The sequence below is a fragment of the Phycodurus eques genome, chromosome 1 (assembly GCF_024500275.1).
Source record: "Phycodurus eques isolate BA_2022a chromosome 1, UOR_Pequ_1.1, whole genome shotgun sequence".
Classification (NCBI taxonomy): domain Eukaryota; kingdom Metazoa; phylum Chordata; class Actinopteri; order Syngnathiformes; family Syngnathidae; genus Phycodurus; species Phycodurus eques.
The window spans coordinates 11,207,420-11,233,983 of record NC_084525.1 but is presented as its reverse complement, the minus strand read 5'-3'; the positions used below and the strand labels follow the sequence as shown (position 1 = coordinate 11,233,983).

Here is a 26,564-nt window from a genome sequence, read left to right as displayed (position 1 = left end):
GATGGAGGCGCAGCATGGGTTTTCTTCTCCCTGCTAAGGAACTTACAATGAAGCACTGCCCCAGCAAGACGTGTTTAAACCACCTTCCTATCAAAATACAGTGGTCACTCCTGCCATATAGGTGAATTGATAGTGAGCTGAGGGTCAGGGATGAAGATGGTGTGAGCCAAGTATTATGAAGCCTTATGTGCGTGTTTTTTTTGTTTTCTTACATGTGTAGGGACGAGGGCTGCCGGATAGGCCAACTTGTGGTGGCGCCACATCCAGAAGGAGAAGAGGACGACAGCAGCCAGTCCGATGATTGGAACCAGGGAGTAAAGCAGGGTGCTGAAGAGCTGAGGCTTCTGGGAAAAGGGGTTGGATGTGGCTGCAAGAAAGGAATGGCAGCATTCAACATTTTATTGACCTAATATACTTGACACTGTGCCACACCCTCTGTAAATGCAGACAAAACCTTGCACCGAGAGATTAAATGATCGCATGTAGAACTCCAAAAATGTTGGAAGAGTGAGGAAACCTTTTTTTTTGCTGTTGAGAAAAACATTTGGCTTTACCATTAAACAAGATCGACAGTTCAGATCTTATTTCTAGGTACTGACCGCTGCATCTGATACACAACTTATAAAGCTAGCATTACTTGTAATGAAAAAAATGCATTTTAGATAATATAATGCTGATAAAGAAATACACTTAAAATCTACTAAAGTGAAAAGAGTCATTCAGTTGCAAATCCCACCCATTTTATGCTATCTTCCCTCGTAACGCTTTTTTATTTCTTCCCCCCCCCCCAATCGAGATTTTGACTTTTTTCTTGTCTTATTGGGGGGTTTACATTAGGGGATGTCGTCAATCATTGCCAAATGTGGGCCTGGGAAGCCCTTTGGGACTCCTTTGTGATTAAGGACTGTACAAATAAACTTGACTTTTTAAATTCTTCAAAGGCTGAAATTCTGAGGATTTGGACAATCTTAAATTAAACAATGTTTCCAAATGATTAACTAATTATCAAAATGGTTGTCAATTACTCAACTGCTGCACAACCAGTTGTACCATTAAAAGGAGTAATACAGTGCAGTTCGGCATCCGTGGATTCACCTATTCGCAGATTTTTTCTGACACCTGTCCTGAGTCTGGCCTCCACTACTCTTTCCATAACTTCATTGTGTGGCTCATCAACTTTATTCCTCTATAGTTCCCACAGCTCTGCAAATCAACCTTGTTCTTAAAAATGGGCACCAGCACACTTTTCCTCCATTCCTCAGGCATTTTCTCACCCGCTAGAATTCTGTTGAACAAGCTAGTCAAACACTCCACAGCCACCTCTCCGAGATGATTCCATACCTCCACAGGTATGTTATCAGGACCAACTGCCTTTTCATTTTTCATCCTCTTTAGTGTCTTTCTAACGTCCCCCTTACTAATCATTGCCAGTTCCTGTCCACAACACTTTTCTTCTTTACTAATCATTGCCACTTCCTGGTCCACAACACTTTTCTTCTTCTACTCTTCTTTCTCTCTCATTTTCCTCATTCATCAATTCCTCAAAGTATTCTTTCAATCTATCCAGCACACTACGGGCACCAGTCAGCACATTTCCATCTCTATCCTTAATTACCCTAACCTGCTGCACATCCTTCCCATCTCAAGCCGCTGTCTGGCCAACCTGTATAGATCCTTTTCTCCTTCTTTAGTGTCCAACCTGTCCTCATATGCCTTGTTTGGCCTTTGCCACTTCTACCTTCGCATCTCCATGTATTCTTTTATCCTTTCTCCTCGATTTGGTCCTCTCAGTGTCCCACTTCTTCTGAGCTCACCTCTTTCTTTGTATTAATTCCTGTACTTTGAGGTTCCACCACCAAGTCTCCTCCCCTTTCCTACCAGAAGATGCACCAAGTACTCTTCTGCCTGTCTCTCTGATCACTTTGGCTGTAGTGGTCCAGTCTTCTGGAAGCTCCTCCTGTCCACTGAGAGCCTGTTTCACCTCTTCTCAAAAAGCCATACAACACTCTTCCTTTCTCAGCTTCCACCACATGGCTCTCTTCTCTGCCTTTGTCTTCCTCCCCACCACGAGTCATTTTACACACCATCACCCTATGCTGTCTCGCTACACTCTCGCCTACCACTACCTTACAGTCAGTAACCTCCTTCAGATTACATCAGCTGCAGAAGATGTAATCCACCTGGGTGCTTCTACCAATGCTCATTAAGGTCATCCTATGTTTCTGCCTCTTCTGAAAGAAAGTGCTCACTCCAGCCATTTACATCCTTTTTGCAATGTCTACCACCATCTGTCCCTCCAAGTTCCTTTTCTGGATGCCAAATCTATCCATTACTTCTTCATCACCCCTGTTTCCTTCACCAACATGTCCATTACAATCTGCACCAATCACTACTCTCTCTCTGTCTGGGATGCTTAGATCTACTTCGTCTAGTTCCTTCCAGAATTTCTCTTCCACCTCTAGGTCACATCCTACCTGTGGGGCATAGCCACTAATCACATTATACATAACACCCTCAATTTCAATTTTCAGCCTCATAACTCGATCTGATAGTTTTTTCACCTCCAAGATATTCTTAGCTAACTCTTCCTTTAAAATAACCCCTACTCAATTTCTCTTCCCAGCTACACCTTGGTTAAATAATTTGAACCCTGCCCTAAACTTCTAGCCTTACTGCCTTTCCACCTGCTCTCCTGGACACACAATATATCAACCGTTCTCCTAATCATCATGGCAACCAACTCCCGAGCTTTTCCTGTCATAGTCCCAACATTCAAAGTCCCCGAAATTCAGTTCTAGGCTTTGTGCTTTCCTCTTCTCTTTTTGTCTCAGAACCTGCATCACTTGACATTAATATCAATACAAATTTAGAACAATAGTCTTAGATGAATAGTATATTACAACATACAGAAGGAGAGATCAAATCATATTAACTCAGGTGAGTTATCCCTAATCTTAGATTGACTAGCTATGTCTGCCACATAGAACTTACATACGCACATACAACTTGACACACAAACCACAACTTTTTTTTTCTCTTTACAACTGACCGCTTGCAAAGCCGCTTCGCTTTCCCATCTGCATTTAATGGTTCTCATCTAGTTTTAGGTACATTAGTGCTAGTTTCTGCTCAGGATTGTAAACGAGGAAGAAAAAAAAAAAGTTGTGTGTGCGAAACCAAACAGGATCCATGCAGATTGAACAGAAATACTGGAACCCAACGGCTTCGATGGTTTTAAAAACAAATTTCCACTCCTACAGTAGACGTTTGAGTTCATTTTGCTGCTGACATCATGTGTTACATCAATGACGATTAGTAAGCCCATCTAGGGAGAACCAAGCCAAAGTCTTTACATCCACTAAATTTCATAGATGTTTAGACAGGATGATTAGCAGATCCTCTCTCTCTCTCCAAACTTTAGCCTCAACTTTGGCCTGTGTACTTTTGTTCAGGAATGCAAACAGTAGATTCTGATGCCTTCACTCCTGTCCTTTGGGTGATGCTTCTCACCAACATATATTTTTGGGCTTTCTTCACAGCTCTTGCAACATTTCTCTCATCAACTGCCAATGCTATGCTTTATCTACTGCTTTAACATCTGTTACTAAGCAGACCAGTTGTTTCTTTCTTCTTCAGGACAAAACAATGGTTGTATTGGCTGCGGCCATTTGGTGTGCAAGGTTCTGATTGATTTTCAATTAGTCAGCTGCACAATTGCTGTTTTTCACCCATTGAAAGTGCTCCGGTTTAAATGCTGGTTACACATCTACAACCCCAATGAAGTTGGGATGTTGTGTTAAACATAAATAAAAACAGAATACAATGATTTGCAAATCATGTTCAGCCTATATTTAATTGAATACCCTACAAAGACAAGATATTTAATGTGCAAACTGATAAATTTTATTGCGTTTAGCAAGTAATCATTAACTTAGAATTTTATGGCTGCAACACGTTCCGGAAAAGTTGGGACAGGTGGAAAGACAGAGAAAGTTGAGGAATGCTCATCAAACACCTGTTTGGAACATCTTACAGGTGAACAGGCTAATTGGGAACAGGTAGGTGCCATGATTGGGTATAAAAGGAGCTTCCCTGAATTGCTCAGTCATTCACAAGCAAAGATGGGGCGAGGTTCACCTCTTTGTGAACAAGTGCGTGAGAAAATTGTCGAACAGTTTAAGGACACTGTTCCTCAGCGTACAATTGCAAGGAATTTAGGGATTTCATCATCTACGGTCCATAATATCATCAAAAGTTTCAGAGAATCTGGAGAAATTACTGCATGTAAGCGGCAAGGCCCGAAAACCAACATTGAATGCCCGTGACCTTCGATCCCTCAGGCGGCACTGCTTCAAAAAACGACATCAATGTGTAAAGGATATTTCCACATGGGCTCAGGAACACTTCGGAAAACCAATGTCAGTAAATACAGTTCGGCGCTACATCCGTAAGTGCAACTTGAAACTCTACTATGCAAAGCAAAAGCCATTTATCAACAACACCCAGAAATGCGGCCAGCTTCTCTGGGTCCAAGCTCATCTAAGATGAACTGATGAAAAGTGTTCTGTGGTCCGACAAGTCCACATTTCCAATAGTTTTTGGAAATTGTGGACGTCGTGTCCCCCGGGCCAAAGAGGAAAAGAACCATCCGGACTTTTATGGACGCAAAGTTCAAAAGCCAGCATCTGTGATGGTATAGGGCTGTGTTAGTGCCAATGGCATGGGTAACTTACACATCTGTGAAGGCACCTTTAATGCTGAAAGGTACATACAGGTTTTGGAGAAACATATGCTGGAATCCAAGCAACATCTTTTTCATAGACGCCACTGCTTATTTCAGCAAGACAATGCCAAACCACATTCTGTACGTGTTACAACAGCGTGTCTTCGTCGTAAAAGAGTGCGGGTAGTAGACTGGCCTGCCTTCAGTCCAGACCTGTCTCCCATTGAAAATGCGTGGCGCATTATGAAGCGTAAAATACGACAACGGAGACCCCGGAATGTTGAACAGCTGAAGCTGTACATTAAGCAAGAATGGGAAAGAATTCCACCTACAAAGCTTCAACAATTATTGTCCTCAATTCCCATCGTTTAAAGGAATGTTGTTAAAAGAAATGGTGATGTAACACAGTGGTAAACATGACCCTGTCCCAGATTTTTTGGAACGTGTTGCAGCCATAAAATGCTACGTTAATGATTATTTGCTAAAAACAATAAATTTTGAACATTAAATATATTGTCTTTGTAGTGTATTCAGTTAAATATAGGTTGAACATGATTTGCAAATCATTGTATTCTGTTTTTATTTATGTTTAACACAACGTCCCAACTTCATTGGAATTGGGGTTGTAAGTACACAACTAAACCCAAACTTGAAATTGAGTGTTGACATTCTGCACTATTGTTTGAATAATCAACGTACTGCACCTTGGCGATAAAAACACATTTGAATATGTTCACTAGCATTAAAAATGGGTGGATTCAAACTAACGCAGCTACTCAATTTTTTTGTATCAGATCTAGATCTAAATATCTGGAAATAAAAGCTAAAATGTTGATCATTTGTCTCACACATTCATCAATTGATGTCAAATCCAAATGAGCATTCTTCAGCAAGAATAAAGGAATTGGCTTCACTGTTCCAATACTTTTAGAGGGGAGTATAAATGCATGCACACACATGCAAGCAGCAGGACAAGCAAATCCATCTTGTCACATCACTTAATCCTCTGGCCAAAAATAACAGAGCTCTGAACTGTGTCCGACCCCTGCAGGAGCAGAGTGGTGTCTGCTGGGCGTGCCTGTCCTTCCATCACATGGTGTCAGCCAAATCCACCCTCAGCCGTCATTGATAAGACACTTTGACCTCAGTAGGTGAAGAAGAAAAGTATAGAGCTACACAATATGTCGTTTGTGCATCATCATCGCGTTGTACATGTGCACACAACAACGTGTGTTGGTTAAACTAAAGCACTCAAATATAGAAACACTAATGCATATTATTATATGTAAAGTAACAGATTGATTAAAAACACAACTAGTGTTAGGAATGCACTAATGGATATACGTACATACTACAGTATAACTGGACATTTAAATAAATTATTTTAACTTGAAGTCTAGCAGGATTATTAACTGCTCAATACTACAGTGCATTTAAATAAAGGTAGACTTCACACAAATGAATCACTTATACCTCTGTGCTCTACTAAGCATAGTTTCTTTTTAACCGAAGCGATTGTAAACTGTCCAAACAATACACACACAACAAAAAGAGAAACTTGTGCTGGTTTTCACATCACGAGTATGTTATCCTGTATTTTTCCACATCACAAGATGTATCGCAGTGTCAAAATATAAATAAATTGCGTCATTTTTTTCCAATATCGAAAAAGAGAAACCTATTAATTCAGGCTACGACGAAATGATATGGTTTGGTTGAAGATCTTGGTGTTGAAATATACAATGCTTAATTATTTTGTTTTAAGTGTCAGTTTTACAGTAACCTAACTGGGAGTGACAAATAAACAGCAGGCATTAAGTAATATTTTAAGTGTTTAAAAAAAAAAAAGTGTATTTTATTAGGTCTGGTGGATTTCAGACCTATTGCGGATGGGTCTTGAACATATCCCGTGATAAACGGGGGTTCACTGTAAACAGAACAACTAGAAATAAGCTACAAATGAGGATATTTGTAATAATATTATCACATATGATGACGTTATGGTAAGTGCAGCTGAAGTGAGAATGAGTGTAGAGCAATGTACATGTGGGGTAAGGAAGAGGAGGAGTGATGTCACCAGGGCACATCAGCGGCGGGACAAGGTTTACACAAGACTGGTACAAAAATTAGGTTAAGGCTTTTTCACATTTTTTAAAAGGTCTGCATAAATATGACATTTTAAAACTATTCCCTTGAACAGAGACCTGTCGAAGCACCTAAAGAAAATGTCATTTGCATACCATGGACACACTGTCCTGTCTTTTTTAATATTCTACTCCACTAATATATGCGTTAAACTGGTCACAATTAATAAACATTTGAGAAGTATTTTTGAGTGACACAAATGCATGTGGTCTGCCAATCATGATGGATGTGGTGGATGCAATACCAATACAATACCACAAAACCTTTAAGGTGTTTATAAATGTTCAGTCTGTTTTATAATGTTTGGGATTTCTTTTGCATACTTATATTTAACTGTGATGCAGATAGATATATAAAATCGAAATTAAGTACTCAACTATAAATGTTTTCCTATGAATGTAAAGTCACAGAGTAATACTTGAGAGCAATATGCAGTCCTTATGATGTTAAATCTATACTATTACTTCATGGTAAAGTTTTTATTTATTTTAAGTTTTTATTTATTTAAATCACACAAACCATCAGATATATTATATTTAAAGTTATGCCACAGAAGTAGCCCTCCTGATTGCTCCTTATGCAACAGGTAGCTGTCCATGTCATGGGGGTTGTTCATCGACTCCTAGTGTGGATTATATAGTTGAGTCGCAGATGCGATCCGTCCACCAAGCACCGGTGTTCTCGAGACCTGCTGCGCAATCTGCTCCGCGGTGCTCTGCTCCGGCCACAATTGTAAGACGTAATGGTATTATGAAGTACCAGTACTTGGTATCAGCGAGTAATGAAATGTAAGTGCTTGTATTCTTTCAAAAAATTTGTCTCGTATTTTTATTGAGTTGCTACACTCCTCCACCACCCCCACAAAGCATGGGGGCACCAACAGGGCCCAATGCATGAGCCATCTGTCACCCGAAAAAAAAAGGTCACAGTCCGCCAAAAGCAAGCCCATGTTAAGCAACCACTGCGAGCAATAACGGACAAGGGCGCCAGGGAAAGGGGAGAGGAGGGTGTGTAATGTATATTTCAAAATAGTGATGCATAAACATTAGGGATGTCCCGATCCAACTTATTCACTTGCTTTTTTTTTTTTTAAACTATCACTTGTAATTGCTTTAATGAAAACATGGAGTGCAAATGAAAAAATACCAGCATACAAAAGAAACTATATGGTTCCCCTTGGTATTTTGCACCACGTTCTCGTTCAATATAAGTCACTGTCTCGCTCTCTCAGCCCACTCCTTGTATCCGCCGGCGTAATTACGCGCATTTGAGTAGCCAAGCTGCTTTGCGTTGCTTGTGGCCGCTGCCCCTCGCTTGCCTAGGTGGTAGTGAAAGACTAGCGCTGAGGGGCAGCCGTGGCCCAATGGTTAAGATCATCGCCTGCCACCGTGGGGGACCTACGTTCAAGACCCCGACTGGACCATCTGCCAACATCCCCCGGACTCACGGCTGTGGTGTCCTTGAGCAAGACAATGATACCCCGAAATCCTCCCTGGGCGCTTCACCTGCCCCCTGCTCCAGTGTGTTCCACTAACATGTGTATGTGTTCACTGTGGTGGGGTAAATGCAGAGAACACATTTTGTGTACATGCATGCATGTTCATGACAATAAAAGGTGATTCTTATTCTCTTCTTCTTCTGAGCAATCCAACGATGGCTTGGTGACTCCATATTTTGCCTTGAAGGCTTCTGGTTCCAATTCAAAGGCATCTTCTACAGCATCAAGTGGGATATGAAGAGATCCAGGTATACATCCCTTGACCACTTCCTGCTGAGTACGGACATCGACAAGAAGTAGCTTTTTGTCTTTTTCCCCAAAAGTGTTTTCAGATCCTCATATGATATATCCATAGTGGCTGAATCTGCCCTATTCTTTTACAAAATGTCTCATAAGCTTCTCAATGAATGGACCATAAACTGTACCTTCTTCCTGGTGTTGTTTTGTGACAAACCATTGATCTCCAACTTTTTCACTTCAGATCCGATACCAATATTGCAGCCTCGAATTTTGGCCGAGACCGGTCTGATCCGATATCAGCAATATTCATACATACTTTACTTATTTTGTTGTATGAAATGTTAGAAAAGGCCTGATGAAGTGATATTATTCAAACAGAATAACCAGCATCAGTATTTTTTTTACTGTCAGTATATGATGGGAACATCATTTGCTATATCCACATGTGTGGCAATACACTTTTGAACTTCTTGATGCAACTGGGGTTTCATTTGATTGACAATCGCTGTTCCTGCTGTGCACATCTGAGCCTCTGAGGGCCAGTGTGATACACTTGCAGTAACAAAGAAAATAGAAGAAGTCACGATCGAATATTGTTATTATAACTCGTTTTTCACAGAGTTTGAAGAACATATTCCAGAGTATTGTTATATTGCCAATTAGTTGTTATATTGTATGTGGTTATACAGTGTTTGTGTACTAATATTAATTATTTTGAGAGATATAAAGTGCCGCAAGTTCTATGCTAATTTCCGTTAGCTCATCAATCGTGTTTTTCATTCATTGTGTGTTAGCTATGAGCTAGAGATTTTTGTGAACAAAAAAGAAGAAAGAAACGAAGTCTGTAATGTATTTGAACATTCAATATGTGTAAATCTTTTGTTATATGAGTTTAGTTTTACAGTGAACTGGAGTGTCAACAAACGACTTTAAGCAAGCAACATTCACTTTTACTCCTTGCTACTATTGTTAGCACCTTAGCAACCGGTTGCTGTGATCATGTGGGATCTGCATGCCGTCCTGGCGCTGCTGGATAGAAGTGCTAGAACCGAGCATGGAATGGACTGCTTGTATAAGAATGGTAAAATCTGAGATTTTAGATCGAGTCTGATTCAATCTGATACTCGTTTTTATTTGACATCAGATTTCCTATCTCAAAGATCAAATCGGGACACCCCTAACAAACATAACCATATAACAATCTTGTCATTGTGTTATGTATTTCAGAGTATCTTTTTGAGGTTGAATGGATTATATGTCCGGTCAAACGGATGTAACTATCAACTCCTCACAAAATAAAGACCAAATCCTTGAATTTTTTAATTTTTTTTTGTAACTCTCAGAATTTTTAAAAAATTGCAAAAAACCTGAAAGCAGAGAACAGAGCAGCGAGTTCAGACCAGCATAGGTATTTTACAAAACTCGACCAAGTTTATCAAATAAAGGTGAATGTTTGGTAATGTTTGTTTATTCATCTCATTCATTCATTTTCCGTAGTGCTTATCCTCACGAGGGTCGCGGGCATGCTGGAGCCTATCCCAGATGACTAGGCGAGAGGCGGGGTACACCCTGAACTGGTCGCCAGCCAATTGCACGACACATATAAACAAACAACCATTCACTCTCACATTCACACCTATGGGCAATTTAGAGTCTGCATGTCTTTGGGATGTGGGAGGAAACCGGAGTACCCAGAAAAAACCCACGCAGGCACGCGGAGAACATGCAAACTCCACAGAGGCGAGGCCAGATTTGAAACCGGGTCTTCAGAACTGTGAGGCAGATGTGCTAGCCAGTCATCCACCGTGCCAGAATGTTTGTTGAGTAAAAATAAAAAGTAGAAGTACATAGCTTGCTAAATATTCAAGACATTTAAATATGCTAGAGTACAAATTATTCTCAACTAAGCAATTGACAATTATTGAACGACATCTCATTGGAGTGTGTGTGCATGTGTGTCCCCGAGAGAAAGCATGAGAGTACATACTGTAGGCTGTTGACTGGTGTGTGTCGCTTTGTGGGGGTGTATCAGGTGCATACAGGAAGCGCTCATTGCACATGTTGCCTTCACAGCAGCAGAAGAAAACATCGGGATTCTCCTTCCTCTCCACGCACTCATTGCTGCAGAGGACAAAGAGAAATTAAAACATACACGGAGTGCACATCTACAATTCTGGAAGTTTTACCAAATATAAAACAAAAAGTATAATAAAGTTAATATCACGTTAATACCCGTTTCAATCAGTGATGACAAATAAATTTGTTAATTTCTGATAGTTTACAATATCCATGTGAAATTTGTTGTAATACTGTATTTGGTTATTATTATGTTGTGCAGTTGCACCATCTTGAAGCCCTGACAGGGTTTCACTACTTGGCAGTAATCAGCAGAGGCCAAAAGTAATTAAGGCCTGACTCATTGGCTGCCTAAAGTCAGATGGGATAGGCTCCACCTTCCTATATGACCCTGAACCTGATAAGCTGTAGAAAATGTATAAAAGGTTGAACCAGTCTCAACAAGGGAAGCAAAAAGTATATAAATATAAAATGAAGACAGAATACATTTACTAATGGACATTTACATTTACAGTTACTGCTCAATATAATAAAAGCAAACTTTATTATATTTACATTAAAAGAAAACAACAACTAAATTTAACACCTGTCTATCCATGAGAAATAACCCAATTTCTCAGGTCTCATCAACAAGTTTCCATGGAGTCGATTGACACGAGATATATATATATATATATATATATATATATTGTTGAAAATAATTTACTTATGTATCGCAATCCAGAAATGAATGATTCTGCATCAATGCTGTGACGAGATATAATCGATTATTATTATTATTCATCCATTTTCTGGACCGCTTATCCTCACAAGGGTCGCGGGCGTGCTGGAGCCTATCCCAGCTATCTTCGGGCGAGAGGCGGGGTACACCCTAAACTGGTCGCCATATTATTATTATTATTATTATGATTATGGTTAGTTACAGTACACTCGGCAGGCGTCATCTTCATTCCATAGACACAAATGTATGCATACTAGATCACAACAACCGCAACAGCTTTACGGCAGCCGACGATATCCCTGAATGGACAAATCACTGCAAAACGCGACAGCAAAAAAACATGGAACATTGCGGAGAGCAGCCAAATTTGAGGCCAGCCAATAAAAACGTTCCTGGAATATTGAAAGCGGACCTCTGGGCTCATTTTGGATTTTACAAACTCATTGGAAAGCAAGAACTTGACGAGACACACGGTGTGTGTAAGATATGTCGCTAAAAAAAATCTAATACCTTGGAAATAACACCAACCTGAGAAACAACGTTAGCCGTTTCTCCCCAGAGAAGCTAATGCCTGCTACTGCTACTTCAACTGCAACAGCGAAGCAGGCCCAAACAACAACAGTTGAAATGCTTTCAACTTTGCCACCCAGTTCAGAGAAGGCGAAGAGAATTACCCAGTCTGACAGCGATGACACCAGGAGTCTGTGGCGAGGTATTCAGACCATTACGGACTATAAACCCTCCCCACAGAACTGGGAAAGCTCCACCTCCCTGCTAAATGAGCTGAATGACTTCTATACTCGCTTTGAGGCACACAACAGCACCCCTGCACACAAGACTCCAACCCCTCCTGGTGACCAAGTGCTGACACTGACCCGGGACAGCGTGAAAAGATCTCTCGGTAGAATCAACACACAAAAAGCCCCGGGCCCAGACAACATACCTGGTCGTGTTCTGAGGGACGGTGCAGCTGAACTCACAGATGTCTTCACGGACATCTTCAATACCTCCTTGAGTCAGGGTGTTGTCCCCACATGCTTTAAAGCCACCACCATCATCCCAGTCCCAAAGTCGTCGTCTCCCTCATGCCTCAATGACTACTGTCCGGTAGCGCTCACTCACATCCTGAGGAAGTGCTTCAAACGGCTAGTCATGCACCACATCAATTGTCCACCCCTCCTCCCCCCTTGGACCCCTTTCCAGTTTGCATATTGGTCCAACCAGTCAACCAATGACCTCCACCGTCCTGCACTCTGCCCTCACACACCTGGACTCTGAGGAATCATATGTCAAATTCTGTTCATAAACTTCAGCTCAGCATTCAATACCATCATCCCTAAACAACCGATCTACAAAATGGAGCAGCTGGGGCTCAACACTTCGATCTGCAACTGGCTGCTGGACTTTCTGACAGGGAGACCGCAGGCAGTACAGGTGGGCAGCAACACCTCCAGCACCATCACTCCGAACACGGGGGGCCCTCAAGGTTGTGTGTTGAGCCCCCTCCTCTTCACCCTGCTGACCTATGACTGCACACAGACCTACAGCTGTTGGAGCTGTAGGTCTGTGTGCAGTGTGCACTCTTTATCAAGTTTGCAGATGACACAACTGTGGTGGGTCTCATCAGCAACAGGGAGGAGGCAGACTACAGGAGTGAGGTGAGCCGCCTGGCCGGGTGGTGCATGGAAAACAATCTCTCCCTGAACGTGGGAAAAAAAAAAAACAAGGAGATTGTTGTGGACTTCAGGAGAGCGCACTCCCAGCATGATCCCCTGAACATCAACGGTGCTGCGGTGGAGAGGGTGCGCCGCACCAAGTTGCGGGGAGTGCACATCACCAAGGACCTCTCCTGGACCAGCAAGACTTCATCACTGGCCAAGAAAGCTCACCAGCGTCAGTCTGCCGCCATCAGATGTGGCCTGCCACCTCATTTTATGTGGCCCGTGAGTGCTTAATTGGTCTTAAAAAAAAAAGGTTGTCTTAAAATAGGTCCGTTGCTTTAAATTGTGCATTGACCATAAACTACATTTGGCGATTATGTTACCTGCAAAGTCACGGCATCCCACCACGCAGTGTCTACATCTATTTAATTAATGCGACAAGTGAGATTGATGAAATTGAGAAATATTCACAAATGATTCCAAAATGTCCAGGAAGCAAAGGATTTATGCAGATGGAAGGTTGCTTCATTAAAGAGGGGAAGGCGAATATATGTTTGCGCTTCAGGGAGAAAAACCGGTGCATCTTTTGTGTTATGAGACGGTGTCGGTCATCAAAGAGTACAATTTACGTGGGCATTTTGACACCAAACACCGAGCCAAGTATGCTAAAATTAGACTTCAAGAAAAAACACAAATTGTCAAAGAGTTAAAAGGCAAACTGCAATCATAACACAATGTGTTCACAAAAGCCAGACCCAAAAACGATGCGGCAGTGAAAGCTAGCTTTGTTGTAGCTGAAGAAAGCTCCCGCACTTTGAAGTCTTTTTCAGAGGGTGCCTTTTTGAAGCAGTGCATGCTGAAAGTGTGTGAGCAGGTGTGCCCCGACCAGAGACAGACTTTTAAAAATGTCAGTTTGTCAAGAAACACCATTGCGGACCGAGTCAAAGAGCTAGCAGGAAACCTGTCAACACAGCTGGCCGAAGAGTCACGCAGTTACACAGAGCTTTTTCATTAGCGATTGATGTAAACTCAGACAACAGGAACACGTCACAGCTATCCATTTTTATTAGAAGCGTGAAGTCGGTCCTCTCGGTCACCAAGGAGCTCTTGGATGGAGCTGCCATGCATGGGACCACAACGAGACGGGATATTTATGAAGCGGTACAGAAGTCCATGAGTAAAACTGTATTGCCCCTGGGAAAAGTTGGTGGGATTAACTACAGATGGTGCACCTGAAATATGTGGAGGCAAAACGGGCTTGGTTGGATTAATGAGGGAGAAAATTCAAAAAGTGTCACACGCTTCTGATTAGTTATCATTATCCATATCCACCAAGAACATTTGTGTGGAAAGGTGCTGGGGATGGATAATATAATGACCACATTTGTTAAATTTGTAACTTCAATTAGTAATAAATTCAGAAAGTTATTGAATAATATCTTATGGAGTAGTTACATTTATTATAAATTATATTTGGTTATATTTATACTGTTTGACATTTACATTTGGCCCTTTGAGGGCAACCAATATGCTGATCTGGCCCTTGGTGAAAATGAGTTTGACACTCCTGTTTTATAAGATGATTAGTCCTTGATTAGTCCCACAATGGGGAAATTTGCATCATTTCAATAGTGAATACAGGACATACAAAAATAGCATGCAAGAGAAGATATTTGGCTGCAAATGGGTCCGCCATCACAAGGTTGATTCAATAAATATATTAAAATAACAAATATTGAAGCCATAATTTATTAACAATTATGATTATAGAGTAATGATTATGTTGTGAAATTGAACAGTATGCAGAATTTTTTAAATCCTATGACATAATATATTGCAATAACTGCTCCACGTGCCGACTGGTGAGCAAATCTGCCTCACAGTTCTGGGGATCAGGGTTCAAATCCCGGCCCCGGCTGTGTGGAGTTTGCATGTTCTCCCCGTGCCTGGGTGAGTTTTCTACGGGCACTCCGGTTTCCTCCCACATCTCAAAAACATGCATGGTAAGTTGATTGGAGACTAAATTGCCCGTGGGTGTGAAATGTGAGTGTGAATGGTTGTTTGTTTCTATGTGCCCTGCGATTGGCTGGCGACCGCTTCAGGGTGTACCCCGCCTCCCGCCCGAAGATAGCTGGGCTAGGCTCCAGCAGCCCGCGACCCGCTTAAAAAGAGAAGCTCAAGGTTTTGGAGTGGCCTAGTCAAAGTCCAGACTTGAATCCGATTGAAATGCAGTGGCAAGACCTTAAAAAGGCCGTTCATGCTGTATTATTGCTGATATCGGCTGGGACCAATATCGGTAACAACGAAAATTCAAGGCTGCAATATCGGTATCGGATCAGAAGTGGACCCCCTGCAGTTTTCCTACCGAGCAAACAGATCTGTGGATGATGCAGTCAACATGGGAATATCGGTATCAGATCAGAAGTGAAATCATTGGATCGGGACATCCCTATGTGAGAGTACATTGCACACGTAGCAGGCCATGGACTTGAAGGTTTGCATGTTCTCCCCGTGCCTGGGTGGGTTTTCTCTGGCTACTAAGGTTTCCTCCCACATCCCAAAAACATGCGTGGTAGGTTGATTAAAGACTCAAAATTGCCCGTAGGTGTGAATGTGAGTGTGTATGACTCATTGTGCTGGGGTGCAGTACTGCCAGGAGGGGAAGTATAACCTAATGTAACAGACTTTTGGTGTCAAGTAGTAGGATGAAGCACGGCACAGATTCCCTGGTGTGAGTATACCATTAGACATGTCAACACACACTTGTCATTTCCTTGTTTCTTTACACAATAGAGAACTCTCATAAAATACATTCTTTAGAGTTTTAATGACTAACTTGGTCTTTCGCAGGCACGGTGGCCGACTGGTTAGAGCGTCAGCCTCACAGTTCTGAAGACCGGGGTTCAATCCCCGGCCCCACCTGTGTGGAGTTTGCATGTTCTCCCCGTGCCTGCGTGGGTTTTCTCCGGGCACTCCGGTTTCCTCCCACATCCCAAAAACATGCATTAATTGGAGACTCTAAATTGCCCGTAAGTGTGACTGTGAGTGCGAATGGTTGTTTGTTTGTATGTGCCCTGCGATTGGCTGGCAACCAGTTCAGGGTGTACCCCGCCTCCTGCCTGATGATAGCTGGGATAGGCTCCAGCACGCCCGCGACCCTAGTGAGGAGAACCGGCTCAGAAAATGGATGGATGGATGGTCTTTCACACGCTCACACACATCAGATAAAAGTCAGGAAGTGGCAGCTGCCCGAGACATGCTCTGGACTCTCCAGGGAGTCAAGGCGGCGCCATCTTAGCTAGGGTTTCAAATCTATACCGACTGCATATTCGGCAGCCACCAGGAAACAACAAAAGATGTTGGACTGAAAAGCAAACCATATGGAAGCTATTAACATTATTTACTCTCCTGGCTGAACCCATTTCCAGAAGAGAACGTCACAGCAGTCAGTGCTAATAAAAAGCGTAGTGACAAATATATTGTAGAATAGAATTGCAAGTCTGAGCAAATTGATCTAAAATTGTTTTAAGTACATCTGCTTTCTTGCTTTCCCTAAATATACCTGTCGTAGCAGTTGATGTCATCCAACCAGCAGCCCTGCTTGACTACCTCCACGCTGCCAGAAATATTTTTCCATGTAGCGAAGCAGTGCAGCCGCTTGTCCTTATCGCCATAGCATGGTTCAATGCCGCTGCGGTTGGTACGTTCCTTTTCCCAGCTGGAGTTGTAGTAGCTGCACTCCTGAGTCTCTGAACGTCCCAGGATTGCGCCTGGCAGGGATAAAGACAACAAAAGTCCAATCTCATTAACATTTTTTGGAAGGAATATAAACTGTGTTTCACATTTTTTGGATGGCTACAGGCCTCCGAAATGGGGAAAATTAATTAATGCTACATTAGCTTACGTCAATACTAATTTATGAATGGAAGGAAAACGCCAGTTTTAAATTGTAATGTCAATCTTGATCACATTTGCCATGAATCAGAGTGGAATATTTTAACAGGCAAACTGCATTTTTGTATTAACATTTGAATAAAGTGAATGAAAATATGGCTGTAATTTGTTTGTTCATGACCAATAAAAAAAATAACACTGGTAAATAAACAGAATACCTATAAACATCATAAACACGTAATCGATAAATGCATTTAAAATAATGTTTGAGTAAAAAAAAAACAACAACACACTTTTCATCATATCTGCATGTCAAAACTCACTCTATGACCTGACAGTAGAATATTATGAAACTTATCTTTTAAAAAATTATCCCTCTTGCCACATCTAATGCTTTTAATTTAATTTGACTTACTATGTTAAAACCAACTCGTGTGAGGAGAACTAGCCAATCAGTGGGGTCACATCAGCCTGCAAACGTTTGGGACGGGCACTAAAATGAAGCTAGATTATAAATCTTGCTAGCATTTTGAAAACTTGGTTATACCTGAATGCCATCTGGGGGGTTTTTTTGGCAAACAATTTTAATTCAGATGCTCTTTCAGCTTTTTTTAAACAGCACAAACAGTTATACACACACACACACAATGAAAACACTTGCAAGGAGCAAACGCTAACACTGAACTGACCATGTGACTACAACTCCTGAGGTAACTCACTAGGCAGAGTCCCTTAAATGCACAACGTACCACTGTTTGTGTGTGTTGAGTGTGTGTGTGCGTGCGTGACTTTCAGCTTCATCACACTTGATAAAAACAGTCTATTTCTTTACAATACAGTTCTACTTTCCTTTATTGAAAATGTAACAAAACAATGAGGTTGAATTTAGAAATTACTATGCCATTTATTGGTAAAATTGCATTTAAGGCTATGACTGTCATTTGTATATTTTCAAAATTATGTCAAGATTCATTAGCGCGGGACACTTATTGCAGTATACTATGTAATATGATAAAATTATGTATACTGTGCATTTGGACAAAATAATCATTACACTATAACTGGCTTAGGTGGTAGAGTGGTCAAAGGTTGTCGATCCTGAGCCCATGTGACCATGTCCAAGTGTCCTTCAGCAAGATACTTAACCCCCAGTTGCTTCTGAAGATCCGTCATCAGTAGGTGAATGAGGACACAGTGTTAAAGTGCATTGAGAACCTTGAAGGTAGAAAAGTGCTATACAAGTGAAAGCCCAATAGCAGATCAGTTGTTAAATACTCCTTGTCCTCCCTTCATGACAACAAACTTGTCACAAGCATAGCTTAGTCGCTGCCATAGAGGTGATGATGAGTGACTTATGCTGCGTTGACACCGGATGCTAAGTGAATGTTCGCCTCCGCGGCTCTGCAGAAGCTTGGGCGACTGTTAAATGTGGATGCACCGTTTTTTTTTTTTTGTTTGTTTTTATTTTTACAATATAGTGTATACAACCGCATGCGGGGTGCGATTTTTGCTTGCATCATAACATCCTATTATCCATCCTTTTATTTCGGTGACAAAGGTCTTTCTGTTGGAAAGCAAAAATTCACTTTTGGTCCATTTTCATTGCATCACTAACTAATAGCCTTTCAATTTATTTCAATGGGGAAAATTGCTCTGATATACGACTAGATTGGGTTACAAGCCAAGTCACTGAAGGAATTAAACTAAAAATCAAGGCACTGTATTCTTAAGACCACCTGTTGAGGCTGGTCTTTCGTTTGGGATGGTGTCACAAAAAAGTGACAAAAACTGAAGTTAATAATAAGTTAATAATTGTAGTTGCTGTTCTTCAATCAACAGCTCTGTCGCCATTTCCTCCAATCAGCTGCCACAAAAGAGGATGTTCCGGGTGACATACAGAAAATTTCTTGTGGGTATACTGTAAATGTAGTAACTGATCTGCTTCCAAAAGCACGGTGAACCAAGGTTGCTGCAGGACGGACACAAGGCAAAGAACTCAAGCCTTGGGCCGCAAGTAGCAGATCAGTCATCTAAAAGCAGATAATGTCAGGGCAAATTGAAAAAGGACATACAATAGGTCATCCATCCATGAGCAGCTTTACCATCAATGAATGAGAAAAGCCTGTTTTTCTCATGCGGAGAAATGTAAAAGTGCAGAAGACACAACGGAGGAGAAAGTAAAAGCTTTGTCATGCCAATTCATCTTCAAGTGTGATTAATAAAATGGGTGATTGTGTGAGCATGGATTGTGCAAGCAGGGAAGGTCAGCTGCAGCATCGTGAGGCTGCTCCTAAGTCAGACCAAGTGACAAAACAGCTTTTGAGAAGCCAATTTAATGTTTGCCTTGAAAAAAAAGTCAGTCTTAGTTTTACATCAATACGAATAGTCATGCAGAAAAAGGTACAATGGCTCAAAACCGTGGAGTCAAAATGACCAACAAACACCTTTCATCCAATAGGCACCTTTCATCCCTCAGATGTATGTGAAATATGAGATTGAATTAGGTGAACTGTGACCTATTTAGCTGCAACTTTAAGGTCCAGGAACAACTATACACTAAACCGCTTCTTAATTCACAGGAGGCTGCTGAAAAAGACTCCTCCTCTTGTGAATTACGTGCATAAATTAAAAACAATTTGTGAATTTAGCTGAAGCTCGTATCCACACTGACATTTAGAAACCTCTCAGAGTCAAATAAAATTAAAGTGCTTTTGCATGACAGGTCCCCAACCATCAGGTACTGGCCCAAGTCTGTGAGTCTTTCCCACACTTCCACTTGTCTCTGTCACTTTTTCATGCACCAGCAAGCCTAACACAGCTGAAACAACCAAATGTCTTTGAACAGGAGGAAAATATGTTCCATGACTTTCAACAAATAAAAAGGAGGGTTTTAGGGTTCACCTTGTCCGATGACCTGTTTTCATTAAAACACACAAACTATTAAACTGAAAACCAAATTCACACCGATCGATTAAATATGGTACATATACAGTATTTTTACATCTTTCTTTTGTTAGTCAACAACAATTAAAAACTAATCACCAGGAAAGAAACAACATAACAGTAATGCATTACTGTAGTCTTTAATTGTGCATCTCCTCACCTACGGGTGTCCCGATCCGATGCTTGAGTTCTATCCAGCAGCGCCTGGACGGCCTGCAGAGCCCACGTGATCACAACAACAGTTTCAAGGTGCGAACACACTAACAAGGAGTAAGAGTAATGTGAATGTTGCTTGCTTGCTTAAAGTTGTTTATTGACACTTCAATTAAAGTTCATTGTAAAACTAAACGCACATACATAACAAATGAACTACACCTATTGATTGTTCAAATACTGTACATCACAGACTTCGTTTCTCTCTTCGTTTTTGTTCACAAAATTCGCTAGCTCAAAGCTAACACACAATGAATGAAAAACACCATTGACAAGCTAACGAAAATTGCAAACTCACAGCACTTATATCTGTCAAAATAATGAATATTGGTAAACAACTGCTGTATAAACACGAGGGCCGAAATTATGGGCATGACATATTTGCATCTCTAAACCAATGAAGTGCTCTTTTTTTTTTTTAAATAAAAAATAAGTATTTATGCTCATGCCAGCCAAATGCAATTACACTCAGTATACATTTAAGTCTGACAAGTGATAATATTAAAAGTTATATTGTAAACATATCATGTATTGCATGTCCCACCACCTGCCTAAGTGGGTTTTCTCCGGGTACTCCGGTTTCCTCCCACATTCAAAAAACATGCATGGTAGGTTAATTGGAGAGACTAAATTGTCCATAGGTGTGAATTTTCCCCAAAAATTTTATATCATGGAAAGGTTTTTTTATTTCCATAATTTCATTCAAAAAGTTAAACTTCCATAGATTATAGATTCAGGACCCACAATTTAAACAATTTCAAGTATTTATTTGTTTATTTTTACATAATTTGGGCTTCCAGCTCAAAACCCCACAAAACCAGGAATTAAAAAAATTAGAACACTGTGAAGATTTTTTTTTGTCTATATGTATATATATATATATATATATATATATATACATATATATACATATATATACATATAAACATATACATACATATACACACACACATGCACACACGCTGCAGCTCTGCTCATTCGCAGCCCCTGCAAACTTACAGTACACATTGTACTATCACGTAAAACACATTGAGTTCCCTTGTATATTAAATACACCGTATAAATATAGTTGCTAGTGCCTTTCCTTGAATTGACCCCAACTAGTAGACAAAGTAAAGAGGTTAGATCGCAGGTTAACACACAGCTAGCTGCTAATTTGCCACATCAACCATATTAGTGGTTCCGTGAAATGTGTAACCACCTCAAACATGGTTGCTAACAATATTGATTGGGAATAGTCATTGATAAAATTATTACTGCAATTTCTCGTGTATAATGCGCACCCATGTATAATACGCACCCCCAAAGTGGACCACAAAATTCTGGAAAACCCTTCTACCTATGTATAATGCATTTTTATAATGCATGATTTTGCTTCTACCCATATGATCAAAACGAAGTATTATCTGTATTTTGTTAGTTTTTTTCAAAGAATTATTCTGAAGTTATGCGCTTTATGGGAACACAAAACTTTCTTTTCATTTACTTGCTCTTATTTGGAAATTCACAGCCCTACTTTTATTTAGTAAATGAGAAAACACACAGTTGTGCTCATATGTTTGATTACCCAGGCAGAATTTGTAAGAGGGGTACAATTCTTTAAAGAAAACATGAAGGGCCAGGCGTAACACATTTAATTTTATTGGAATGGGATTCAAATTAAACTGTTAAGCATTTCAGAAAAGCATTATCATTAAACAAAACATAACCATAAAGAAATTAATGATGGTTGTTGTTCAGTCATCAGTCGTATTTAATAATAAATAAATAATAATAATTCACAAATTCTGCCTGGGTATGTGAACTTATTTATGAGCACAATTGTACATATATGCAGTCATATGTACCCCTGTCACATTGGAATGAAAGTGTAGGCTATACCTTTTGCATAACCTCTAGGTGGCATACTAGAATGAAAGTGTAGAACTTTTTTTTTTTCAACTTTTTCATAACCTCTAGGGGTGGTGACATATTGCAATGAAAGTGTAGAGCCTTTTCATAACCTCTAGATGGCAGCATACATTTATAAAATGGGAAAGTCATTTTAATTTTCCCCTATACCCATGTATAATGCGCACTATTGACTTTTGACAAAAAAATCAGTTAGTTTTATTGCAGGGAAGCATGCACATTGCAGGGATAGCTAGAGAATTGTGTGCATGTGACTGTGTGCGCGACAGCAAAGCCTTCTTGTCTAAAACTGCAGGGAAATAAGGGCTGTTTAACTATTTCTGCTGCTACAGCAGGAGCAGGCAGCTGTATATGAACACAGGAGAATGACAGAAACACCCGCAATAGGAAATGGAGAGGACACACATCTTTCCGCAGCCATGTTGATGAGAGATTTAGCTCTCTGCTGCCACATCACACTGGTCATGTGCTGGCCAGTAGCTGCGTTGAGAATGAGCTACATCTGTACCTCAAGGAGCCGGTGATCGACAGGTGTAAAGGAGGCCCACTCTAGTGGTGGATGTGACAACTCTAACTCTGTTTTACTTTATAAAACTTTAGGGAACCTATTTATTTAAATTTGCAGATAACTTTATGAGACATGCTGCAGACCCTGGGAACTCCCTGCACTATTTGTTTTTTAACTTTAAACAAAAATATTATTATTATTATGAAAAACATAAAAATTTCAATTATTAATAAAAATAAATTAATACATTTTGGAAAACTTTTTTTTTACCATAGACATGCTGCTGAACTTGGGAGCTTCCTGCACTTTTTGTTAGCATTTTAAAACAAAGACGCCTATTTTCTAAGATTTAAAAAAAAAAACTAACATGTTGAAAATCTGAAAAGCTGTTTAATGCATATGCTTAAAAGGCATTTAAATGAAGTGCTGGAGTTTTTATTATTTCAAATTTTGATGCCAATATTTTCCTTTTTACCACAAAATGAATATCGGCTCCACAACTGGCTCGACAACTGATAATCTGTCACGACTTTGAAAAAAAAAAAAAACATTGGTTTATCGCCACACTGATATTTTTTGCATATCAACTCAAATACATGCTTTTTAAGAACAATTTTAATTTTTAATTCTAATTTGATTATTGAACATTAGCATTGTATTGTAATGTAGAACAATAAATAAAATACAGTGCTGTGAAAAAGTACTGGCCCCCCTTCTCAAACTCTTATATTTTAGCAGGTTCTCTACTTCAAAGTTTATCATCGAACAAATGTAAATATCAGACAAATATACTCCAAGTGTACTTAAAATGCTGTTTTTAAATGATTTAGTTTATTAAGGGGAACAAAATTATTCAGTTACCGGGCCTTGTGTGAAAAAGTAATTTCCCCCCTTGTTAGATCATGAATTTGTCTTTTTGGGTAAATAAAGAAATAAATGTAGAAGCCTGCAGATGACTATAGATGTGATTTATTGTTCTCAAATTTGTAGTCGAACTGTGTAAGGCTTCACACACATGTCCCAATTGGATTTTCCATCTCATAAATCACATCTATAGTCATCTGCAACCTTCTGTTGCAATCTATTTAGGTATGTCATCTCAAGAAAATAGAATAAATGTAATTTATTTAAATGTACTTGAATATAATAAAACTCCCTACCTCAAAGACTGTCTGCAGCCAGATTGGCATTGAAAAAAAGATGAAAGGAGCAAAAACCAACGAAGAAGAACGCGCACGAAAACATGCTTGTGCCCAAGGCGGCGAACAAAAGTATGTCTTAAATTTGGTCAAATAAATGACCAGACGCCTCAGTGCAACATTTGGAAAAAGATTATATTGTGCAAAGGAGGCTTTCACGATGTGTAGAAGAAGTCTGACGCGCTCCCTCCCGCTTCAAGCCTGAGTGTACACCGCACGGAACTTCAGCCAATTCAAATTGGGTGAGTGAAACAATAAGTCCACGCCAACACTGAGGCAGCTAACAAGTTAAACAGTTGGTTGCACATTAGCACAGATGGTTTTTAGCATTTATTTTAGTCTTCAAAGGTAAGAGCCGATGATAGAAAAAAAAAAAAAAAAAAAAGGTTAAAGGTCAGCGAACAATGATGTTGGAAATTTTCTTGATAACTCTAGAACCCCTTGACAGACCACATCTGCCATTTCAAAGTGATTATATAACAGATGAACACCTTTTAAATCGATAAATACGTTACAGAATGAGCCTTCTGCTTTTAGCATCTTCGCGCCTTCTGGTCTTCAGCTCTAGCCGGCACTGTGACGTCACACGAGTCAAACAGCCTGTTCATTCGCCGTTGTGTGCTGCTGTTGTTCCAGTCCTTGTATATTTGTTGTCGTATGATTTAGCGATGTCACAATTGTTTATTGTGTGGCATTTGGTTGTACAAATGGTTCAGGCAGTGGCAAGAGTTTTTTTTTTGGCTTTCCAAGTGAAAAAGGAATATGTGACCAGTGGATAGGGAAAGTCAATCGACAGGGGAAGAAACGTGGTCAGCAGTGGGTGCCTAGCAAGCATTCCAAACTCTGTGCAGATCACTTCGAACAGCCATGTTTTGAGAAAGACTTAGCAGAAAGCATTGGATACAGAGGTAGAGGCTGAAACCAGCTGTGGTGCAAACTATTTTTCCAACGGTGACCGGGGCCTCAACCGCCAGCAAGAGAACTAAATCTCACAGCCGCCACGGTGCTGCAGCGAAGTGGCGCAGAACAAGAGGTGTGGATTTCCTTGTATATACCTACGACTCTATTATGGTTACTATGCACTGGGCAGTAGGAAAAAAAGACCCACGCAGTACTTTTCACGACTGCCGTCTGAACTTTTGCCTATATGACAAGCCAACAGACACGGCAAAGACTTTCTGTGCGGTGTGTTATAACACTACTCAAGCGAAGGGCACACAATACATAGGAATACTGTATACAATGTAAAAGCTTGTGGCGTGTCAATGAAGCATATATGAAAATATAATATGTATAGTCGTGCTGAAAAATATTGGCAACCCTAGGGTGCCATTATTTCAAGGCATGATTGTATAAAAAGACATGCTTTTGACATGCCGTCACATCGACCCAGTGACCACTATCTTTTTCTGTCATCACTGTCAGGTTCCGACCTACCGATCGATCGGCTGACCTACCGATCCGTAACATGTACGGTTTGACGATGCCAAGTGTACGGTTTGACGATGCCTGTACGTCGAAATCCTCCTCCTCCTCATATTCCAACACGTTGCTCGCCATTGTGTAAAGACTATAGGCTGTATTTGTCATTTGCAACGTCACTTCTGGTATCCCTTGCAGTGGACAGAGTAACCACACCCCAGTGGTGTCTTGAGCTTCGGGTATGTTCGGGGGAGCTCTCAATACGCGTAGTAAAAACCTCATTTTTGGCTAAACTATAGTTGAAAACTTGCTGGATGTTACGTGCACGTATTACATAACATATAAACAATGCAAATATGAATTTTAGCTGACCCCAAAACATCTTTGTCATCTGACCTTTAATATTGAGCTAAAACCTCAAAAGGTCAAACTGGCAACTTTACATCACAATGAATTGGGACAACATTCAACTGATGTGGGACTAATCATAATCTTTTGAATCAATAAAAACATAAGTATTTTGAGTTGTTTTGTCAAGTTTTTAATTCCACTTCTTTTACTGATGTTTTAAATTTTTGCTGTGGTATCGTTTCAGTACAGGTATCGAGGTACTTTATGCAGGTATAGTATCGAAGTCCAAATTTTGGTATTGTGACACCACGAGTGGCCACTAGCCACAATTTTAGGTTTTAAGAAGTACATTCATTAACAGAGGTCTTCGGTGCTGAGCAAACTTTCTCATTCATCAACGGTGTGATGGGGTCTGGTGGGGGTGGAGTGTTCTGATGGAACTTCTTCCCCATTGATGTACATCCATCAACGGGGGAGATTTGGCTGCTGAGCAAAGGCCCATCTCCAAAATGCACCGCCCGCCACTGAAGAGCACAATATTTAATAATTCACTTACCAAAACTTTACAGTAACCACACCAATGGCCCAAGCTTAACGGAGATCAGATGGTGTCGACATGGCAGCAGTGGCTGGGTGGGCTAGCTGGTTACAAAGGCTGTACTCTTTCCATGCCCATGGTGAGAGGGGGCATTAAAAAGCACCATACTCAGCGACTGAATTCAATCCCTTTAATCCCCGCTGGTATGCTGCAGCGACAAATGAGCGTTGGTTTCGGCTTCAATAAACGCTGATGGCCAGGACAGGTCAGGGGAGTGCCTGGGTCCCTTACCGTGAAATGCAGTACTTTGGGGAGGGAGCACATAACCTCGTCACTCGTGCGTCATCAGTTGTAAATAGCCACCACATTCCAAACATTCTTCTCAAGATGAGCCATTTAAAATGCCTCGTTGTCTCTCAGTGTAAAAGAGAAGGACCTGCATAGCCCCCGCCACCAGTTTAAATTGTTTGGATTAATTTGAAGTCTGTGTTAAGTGGCACAACCGATCCGGTATGGAATTC

General features: G+C 40.6%; 1 protein-coding gene across 3 annotated transcripts in view; it reads right to left on the bottom strand.

Moving 5' to 3' along the window:
- LOC133402741 (activin receptor type-2A-like) overlaps positions 1-26,564 on the bottom strand; it is a 67,857-nt gene that overhangs the window by 30,815 nt on the left and 10,478 nt on the right. For all 3 annotated transcript variants that reach the window (XM_061676800.1, XM_061676819.1, XM_061676810.1), the window contains exons 2-4: positions 16,627-16,834; positions 10,594-10,727; positions 213-367 (exon numbers count right to left, since the gene is read on the bottom strand). In XM_061676800.1, coding sequence (XP_061532784.1) covers positions 213-367; positions 10,594-10,727; positions 16,627-16,834 — 497 coding nt within the window. The remainder of the gene's footprint in view (positions 1-212; positions 368-10,593; positions 10,728-16,626; positions 16,835-26,564) is intronic.